This window comes from Plasmodium cynomolgi, chromosome 9, assembly GCF_000321355.1.
Source record: "Plasmodium cynomolgi strain B DNA, chromosome 9, whole genome shotgun sequence".
In the NCBI taxonomy this organism is placed as follows: domain Eukaryota; phylum Apicomplexa; class Aconoidasida; order Haemosporida; family Plasmodiidae; genus Plasmodium; species Plasmodium cynomolgi.
This window is the reverse complement of record NC_020402.1, coordinates 962909-970453: the sequence shown is the minus strand read 5'-3', so window position 1 is coordinate 970453 and position 7545 is coordinate 962909. Positions and strand designations below refer to the sequence as shown.

The following is a 7545-nucleotide window of genomic DNA, read 5'->3' as shown; positions in this document are numbered from 1 at the left end:
CCCCCAGGGGAGGAAGTACTAAGCGGGTGAAGGGTAGAAAAAAAAAAAAAAAACAGCAAAGAAGGGTTGCAGTGAACGGGTGGGTGAAATGCTCCACAGGGTGGCCACAGACGAAGTTGCACGGTGCACACTGCTGCTGCGTTGAGGTGAGCAGTTACAACTGGGAAGGACAAAATGGGAAGAACGAAGTGGGAACAACAAACTGGGTAGGACAAAATGGGAACAACAAAACGGAACGATAAAATACACACCAGGAAAAACAAATTGGGAATTAAAAAAAAAACGTCCAGCCAAAACTAACCGCCTGGTGATAGCACATGCGCGTACTATATAACCCCCTTAGAGGCGCAAAGTGGGTGTAAATTTTGGAGTTGTTTTCCAGCCAGTGTGTGTTGCCTCCGTCCGGTACTCCCCATTACCGCCAATTTGTTCTTCCAATTTGTGATGCACCTTTGGGTGCCCACCTGCGATGCGCCGTTGGATGCCTGTTTGTGATGCCCCCTCGACACAGCATGTCACTCCGCGAGAGACCCAAATAGGATAAAAAAAAAAATAAATAAAATAAAAAAAAATCACACAAAATGGCATCGTCAAATAAATTTTTGAATGTAAAAAAGGAAGACTCCTACTTGGCCAAGTTTACACATGACACCATCATATTGGCAGAAAATTTATTTAAAATTATTGCCAAGCCTTTCAGGCATGGAGATTCGTCAGCTTTGGAAGAGTATGCTGATGAGGGCAATGTGGAGTCCATCTCCTTCTGTTCGGAGGTGTTACCTTTTTACTGTAAATCGGAGTTAATTCATCGGGGAGACGTTTTCAACGTCCGCTTTGGCCATTCCTGCATTTTCTACAAGAACAACATATACATATATGGCGGCAACCAACTCAGCGAATCCTTCAACTCGAAGCTGATTAAGTTCAGCACTGGTAATTGAGCACCGCGCGATGGAGAAGCGGCGTGGTGGAGAAGCGGCGTGGTGGAGAAGCGGCGTGGTGACGAAGCGGAGTAGTTCCGAAGCTGCGTAGTGCCGAAGTGACGAAGGGGCTACTTGGACAGAGTGCCAACTGCCTTTTGGCCTTCTGTGTGTGCGCAGCGAGCCATTCGTCCATCCGCGGCTATTATTTCCCCCATTTTTCAGCCATGTTTTCCGCCATTTTTTCGCCATTTTTTCGTCATTTTTTCGCCATTTTTCCGCTCTATTTTCTCCCATTTTTCCGCTATGTTTTCCCTTTTTTTCCCCCGCCGCAGAGATGAAAGTGTTCAGCTTCGTGGAAGAACGGACCCCACCGCAGAGCCGGTACTACGCAACGCTGAATTTAGTCTACTCTAGTGCCCTAAAAGAACAGTGCCTATTCTTATTTGGAGGAAAGCGGGGCAAGTACATCACGAACGACACGTATATGTTTAATTTAAGTAACAACACCTGGGAACACATAAAGGTGCAATTTTCTCCCCCCCCCGTTTTTGGACATGTGTCTTTTAAATACAAAAACATCATTTTCATCCACGGAGGTAGGGACGGTGCCCCGAGTGGGTAGCTGCTTATGGGGTAGCTGCGTATGGGGTAGCTGCGCAGGGGGTAACTGCTTATGTGGTAGCTCCTTATGGGGTAGCTGCTTATGTGGTAGCTCCTTATAGCGCTGCCTCTAAAATCTGTGACGCGGCTAGATATGCACCTCCGGCGCTCCTCCTCGCAGGGAACATGGGGAACCTAAACGTGAACAACGACATTTGGTGCTTCTTCGAAGAGGAAAAAAAATGGGTCAAAATTATGAGCAAGGATGAGTATTACAAGAAGGTGATTTACAAACCCAGTGCCAGGTTTTTCCACTCGTGTTCTGTGTGCATATCTAATCAGGGAAATGACGTCAAGGCGTTTATCTTCGGAGGGCTGAACTCCAACAATAAGTGCGTTGAGGATACCTTCTGGTGTTACTCCTTAAGTAACGGGAAGTGGACCCCAATTGAGAATTCCCTTGGGAAGATCCCCGTGCAGCGATTTGGGTAAGCCAAGGGGGGGCTCCATGCATGTGCATGTGTAGGTGCATGTGTAGGTGCGTATGTACGTGCAAGTGTCGGTGCGTATGTATTTGCATATGTACGTGCATGTGTATTTGCACATTTTTTTTTTTTTTCCTTCCTTGCAGACACAGCTCCACTGTTCTGAACGACAGGTGGTTCCTCCTCTGCGGGGGGTACAACTTCTGCTGGTACTCCAAGTCGGAGCTGATGGGTAAGCCCCAGCGCGCCCCACCCCTCCCCGTGTGTGTGCACCGTTCCGAGCACACGCATATATACTCATACGTTGCCCCACTCCTCCCCGTGTGTATGCACCATTCCGAGCACACTCATATATACTCATACGTTAACCCCCACACACACACCTTCATCTCCTTCATCCCCTTCTTCCCCCTCGAAGACATTCACGCGTACGATATCAATTTGAACACCTGGTCATGTCTGAACGTGTACGGCACACCTCTAGTTACTCACCATTTTTATGGAAAGATCATCCAAGTGGATGAGAGTGGCTACTTCTTCATCTTCGGGGGACTGCGCAACAACGAAATGTCCAATAAGATTTACAAATTCACGACGCTCCTCGCCACGCCATACTTCAAGTAGGGAAAGCAAAAGGGGGTGAAAAAATAAGGCACAAAAAGGAATGCCAACGTTTATACGGGAAAAGGGGGATGTCCTTTCCTGTCTAAGCCAGACTCTACGGCACGACGACCCACCCTCGCGCACGCACCAAACGGGAACCATCCCGCATGCTTGCCTTTTTTACTTTATTTTATTCTTTATTTTATTTTATTTTATTTTTTATTTAATTTTTCCCTTTTTTTCCCTTTTTTTCCCTTTTTTTCCGTTCATCCCCTTCAAAGAGCCCTGCGAGACAAGATGGACGAAATGGAAAAGAAGGTCCTCTACCTGGAAAAGAACCCAGTGCAGTTACTGAACCCGTCTTATGGAAGAGATATAAACGAAATAAAAGGCACCCTCAATGGAATTTCCTTCACGCTTGTCAAGTACATACAGCTAGCTAGTGACATAAATGAAAAAATAAAAATCTCGAATGAACTTGCCAAGAGTAACTATCCACAACTGTCAGAGAAGTTTGAACAATACAACAAGCAGTATGACTCTTTGGTCAGCAGAATTGACCACCTGGATAGCACTCTCTCCGATTCGGACCTCGATGTTAGGAGGGGGGACAATGAGAACAACTTGCGCAAGAGTAGCTCTAGTTTTACTCTATCCAGCGAGCCGAGCGGCGAGCACAACGGTCAGGCGACCAATGTGTTGTGATGTCATGTGCAGGGGGAGGGGGGGACGTAACTTTACCATGCGGGATACTCCCTCCTCCACAGGGTTGCCCAATTTGACGCTTCTCTCTCAACAAGTGAACGTCAGGTAAAAAAAATCTACCACCAGTCCCCTCTACCTACCTGTTAATCAAGGCACTGTGTGTGTCCCCCCACCCCCATGTCGTCGCGTGAAGAATGAACCCTTTTAACTTTAAATATGTCACTGCTTCAGCTCAGAGGCATGTTTTAATATACACAACTACGTTTTGGAAGAAACCAATTTATGGGATCTGCCCCGACGTAAGCAAATCGTCTTGTGGTTCTAATCGTGTCAGTGTGAACAAGCGAAACCCCAAACGCGCTACACATTGCTCCTAAAAGTGGCATTTTTTTTTTTTTTTTTTTTTTTTGCGAGTACGACTTTTACAGGTAGTTTTAAGGTTAAAATGTTTACTGGAGGTTTTTTATTTTTATTTTATTTTTTTTTTTTTTTTTTTCTTTTTTTTTTCCTCTGCGATGGTCGCTACGCTTTATTTTGAAAAAAATCGTCCGGAGTATCCGCCCCGCTTCCCGCAATGCGCACTTCTGCAGATTGGATGGGCATTTCATTTGGCAATCCATTTGGCAGTTCACCTAACCTTTGGGGGCGAATTCACCACAGGATTAATCATCGTGGTCGTCATTTCCATAGTGATCGCCCATCCCCTCCGTTAACGTTAACGTTAACGTTAACGTACCAAATCGGCCCTTCCCGTTTCTCCCATCCCCATTTCTTCAATCATCTCCTTCACATCACACACAAAAACTGCCGCTCAGAGTGGTCATGCCCTTTTTTTGCCATTCCGATCAGCGTCCCTCCAAGTGTTTGCAAAATTTTTTGACAATTTCTTTTTGCGCGTATCGTTTAATGTTGTATAGCTCTACGGCTAATCAGTCAGCCCCCTAATCGGAAACCGTCGCTTCGTACGTGGGCCCCGCGAGCATACTGCTTCATCGCCAAGGGCAAATGCACAAGAAAAGGGGGTACATGTAATTGTAAATGTAATGTGCATGTAGGTTTTTTTTCTCTTTTTTTCGCGTTCTTTTTCGCCTTTTTTTTCGCGTTCTTTTTCGCCCTTTTTTTCGCGTTTTTTCCCTCCCTTTTTCGCGTTCTTTTTCCCTCTTCTTTTCCCGCTCCCTCCCCGCCAAACAGTCACGCAAAATGGTTTTCATCCCCGTCGAAGAAATCTTCAAATGTTTCCCCAGCTTTTCGAAGGACCGAGTGAAATTCTTACGGCGTTACAGGTGGGCAGAGCATGAGAGTGTGGGCGGTGGCTGTGTGCTTTGTGACCACCTAACAGACCGCGCGTGTAAGCGGCGTCAGCCAAGGTGGAGTATCTCAATAGGGATACATATTGGAGACATCCCCCCACCCACCCCCTCGTGTCGTCTTTTACTTGCATGTGTTTCATCACGCAATGTTTACCATTGTGACGCTTTCATTTTTTATCCTTTCTCCCCCGAGTGCAGCTTCCTAAGTCTTATGTTAGGTGCAGCGGTCGTCGTGAAGTCGCACAAGCCGGACTTCTCCGTGCGGAACTACACACCATCGTATTTTTACAAGTACCATTTGGGGAAGTTAAAGGATAAGGGGGTGATCGACGAGGAGAAGTACAGCAAGCTGTTGAATGCGCAGTGATGGGACGGATGGTACAGCACACCCAATGGTGAGTACAGAACCCTGGAGAAGTTGCCTTCAGAGATTAGTCACGACCATTTGCCGTGAACCTTTCCCGAAGTGGTAACCGCGGGTGTATCGAACAATCCGTTGAGGTTATTGGTAGAGGGGCAGACGAGCAGACGAGCAGAAATGCAGCACCATTAATAATGGCGATTAAACGGGCAAGTATGAATTGGGGGGACATGATGGAAACCTTTTTTTTTACTTATAGGATACGATGAGCAAATGAAAAGATGTGATCAAATAATGTGTTTGCATAAGCTGGACGTTGCTGCTCATACTTGTGGTGTTCCCCCAAGTAGCCATAGCCACGTACAGCTACACCACCAATATGTGTGCAGGTCACAGGAGGAAGGGTAGTTTTTATCGTCATCCCAAAATTTACTCCTGCTTGTTCAGTTTTATCAACCTTTTCGATACGTGTGGTCTGGGAGTTGTTTATGCCTATTAAATTTTTTTTTTTTTTTTCCTCGCCTAGCCATTTTGTGTGTTTGCTAAAACGTATGTCGTCTGCACTGCACAGGGCGAAAAGGGGCCTATTAATCATATATGGGCAAACACTCCGATAAACTGCTTAAACATTCATATCGTAACTCGCCACGTACAGACGCAGGAGTGTGATGCGCATAGTGCGTATATTTCCATCTGCGGAGAACAAACGACGTTGGCATGGAAAGGACGGTTTAGGGTTGTTCAACATGGAGGATAACTTTTTGCGTAATGGACAAACACGTGGAGTACTCTGACAAAAGGGTATCACATAGCATGAAGGAAAAATGCCAATCGTGTTGCCGTTTCAATTAAGAGGTTCCCCCCCAAAAAAAAAGAGTGCTTGTCGTACTCGTGTTTATATGGGCAAAAAGTGGTAGTCCATTTGTAAAGGCCCATTTTTAGCTTTCCATGCAGGAGTGGTCATATTACACATACACTGGGCATTTTTCTTCCCTGATGTCACTCCTTTCAAATGCGCCTTTTGAAGGAGAGAAATACGAACGTGGAAGAGCCCTTGAGGAGGAGAGCTGCTTTTGCTGCGAAGGTGGGGAAAATGTATGTCGCGCGTTAGGTGTTCTATACACTTGGGCGAAGCTTCTTTGTTCATCTTTTTTTTTTCTTAACTTTCGATTTTTCTTTTCCTTAACTTTCGCTTTTTTTTCCTAATTTTCTCTTTTTTTTTTTTCTTGAATATGCATAAGTGAATCATTTTAACGGCGCAAGAAGAGAATCCTTTCCCAACCTTTTTCGCAATTCACAAATCGGAGTTGATTGTCGGATGGTGCTATCTGGCGATACAGCCATTTTGTGATTTTTTTTTTTTTTTTGCCTGACCTGCGAATGTGAAAATATTGCGAGTAAAATTTATAAACCAACGAGAGGGATACCCCAATCTGCAACGCTTTGAAGGAGGAAACTTTTGAGGAAGGAAGCTCTTGAAGAAGGAAGCTCTTGAAAAAGGAAGCCCTTGAAGAAGGAAGCTTTTGAAGAAGCTGTTTGTTTTTTCTCTTTAAACAGTTTTAAAATAGTAGGCGGTGTTTCCTCGCCAGACAAATCTTCGCGCATCGTTAAGCAGATTTTAACGAAGCGTGTAGAGGGAAATCCCCGCTCATGAGCAAGTGGTTAAAGATTGCAAAGACCCATGGGCAGTATCTCCATTTGGTGACATCCCACAGGCGAAGTCGCGGCATCGATAAACGTTGTAATCGAAGCAGCAGAACGAGAGGTAGTGTCCGTGGTGAGGTGAAATATATACACCGATTGAGCGCAAGTTATAAATTGGGACCGCGCAAGTGAGTATCTTCCAAGAGGGCACCTTCGAAGAGGGCACCTTCCAAGTAGGCACCTTCGAAGAGGGCACCTTCCAAGTAAGCACCTCCTAAGCGGGAACCTCCTAAGTAAGCCCCCTCGAGCGTACATCCCAGTTACTCCCCCCCGGTGCAGCGACAATGAAACTGGTGACCTTCTTAATGAAATTAACAAACGAAAATGTCACTATCGAGTTAAAGAACGGAACCCTCGTGACGGGGATCATAACGGGAGTGGACATCAGAATGAACACACACATGAAGAACGTTAAAGTCGTAATTAAAAACAAAAATGTCGGTGAGTATAATGTTAATACGAAGCAGTTTTTGTCGCTGGATCACATAACGATCAGGGGGAATAACATACGGTACTTTATTCTCTCCGACAGCCTCCCGCTCGACACGTTGCTGGTGGACGACACGCCCAAACAGAAGATATCCAAGGACAAGGGCTTTGCAAGCAAGGACAAGGTGAAGGCCGGGGGAAAGGGCAGGGGGCGCGGTCGCAAAATTATGAAAAGGTAGGGCCGAGCGCGGCGCAGCAGCGGGATTAACATGAATGGAATGAATGGAAGCGAACAAATGGGAGATAACAAATGGGAGCGAATAAGTGGAAGAGAACAAGTGCGCAGAACTGAGCTGAGGAAGGATGGGTCCTTGCCAATTAGGCATCTATACCTCGTCATATAACCATGCGCGTAAATATAAATG

At 45.8% G+C, this 7545-nt stretch overlaps 3 protein-coding genes across 3 annotated transcripts; all 3 read left to right on the top strand.

Annotated features, from left to right (window-relative positions):
* Positions 1-581: 581 nt before the first annotated feature.
* Positions 582-3316, top strand: PCYB_093180 (kelch domain-containing protein; the record flags this gene model as incomplete). The annotated part of the gene is made up of 6 exons (XM_004222432.1): positions 582-933; positions 1256-1519; positions 1705-2011; positions 2155-2240; positions 2427-2628; positions 2893-3316. The coding sequence occupies 6 exons, from the start codon at positions 582-584 to the stop codon at positions 3314-3316; spliced, it is 1635 nt and encodes a 544-aa protein (XP_004222480.1).
* Positions 3317-3510: 194 nt separating this feature from the next.
* On the top strand, positions 3511-5604 carry PCYB_093170 (hypothetical protein; the record flags this gene model as incomplete). The annotated part of the gene is made up of 4 exons (XM_004222431.1): positions 3511-3615; positions 3907-4005; positions 4825-4844; positions 5514-5604. 4 exons carry the CDS (start codon positions 3511-3513, stop codon positions 5602-5604), a joined length of 315 nt encoding a protein of 104 aa, XP_004222479.1.
* A 1366-nt stretch (positions 5605-6970) lies between these two features.
* On the top strand, positions 6971-7357 carry PCYB_093160 (small nuclear ribonucleoprotein Sm D1; the record flags this gene model as incomplete). The annotated part of the gene is made up of 1 exon (XM_004222430.1): positions 6971-7357. A coding segment is annotated over exon 1 (381 nt), but the record flags the coding sequence as incomplete, so codon positions are not given.
* Positions 7358-7545: the final 188 nt, after the last annotated feature.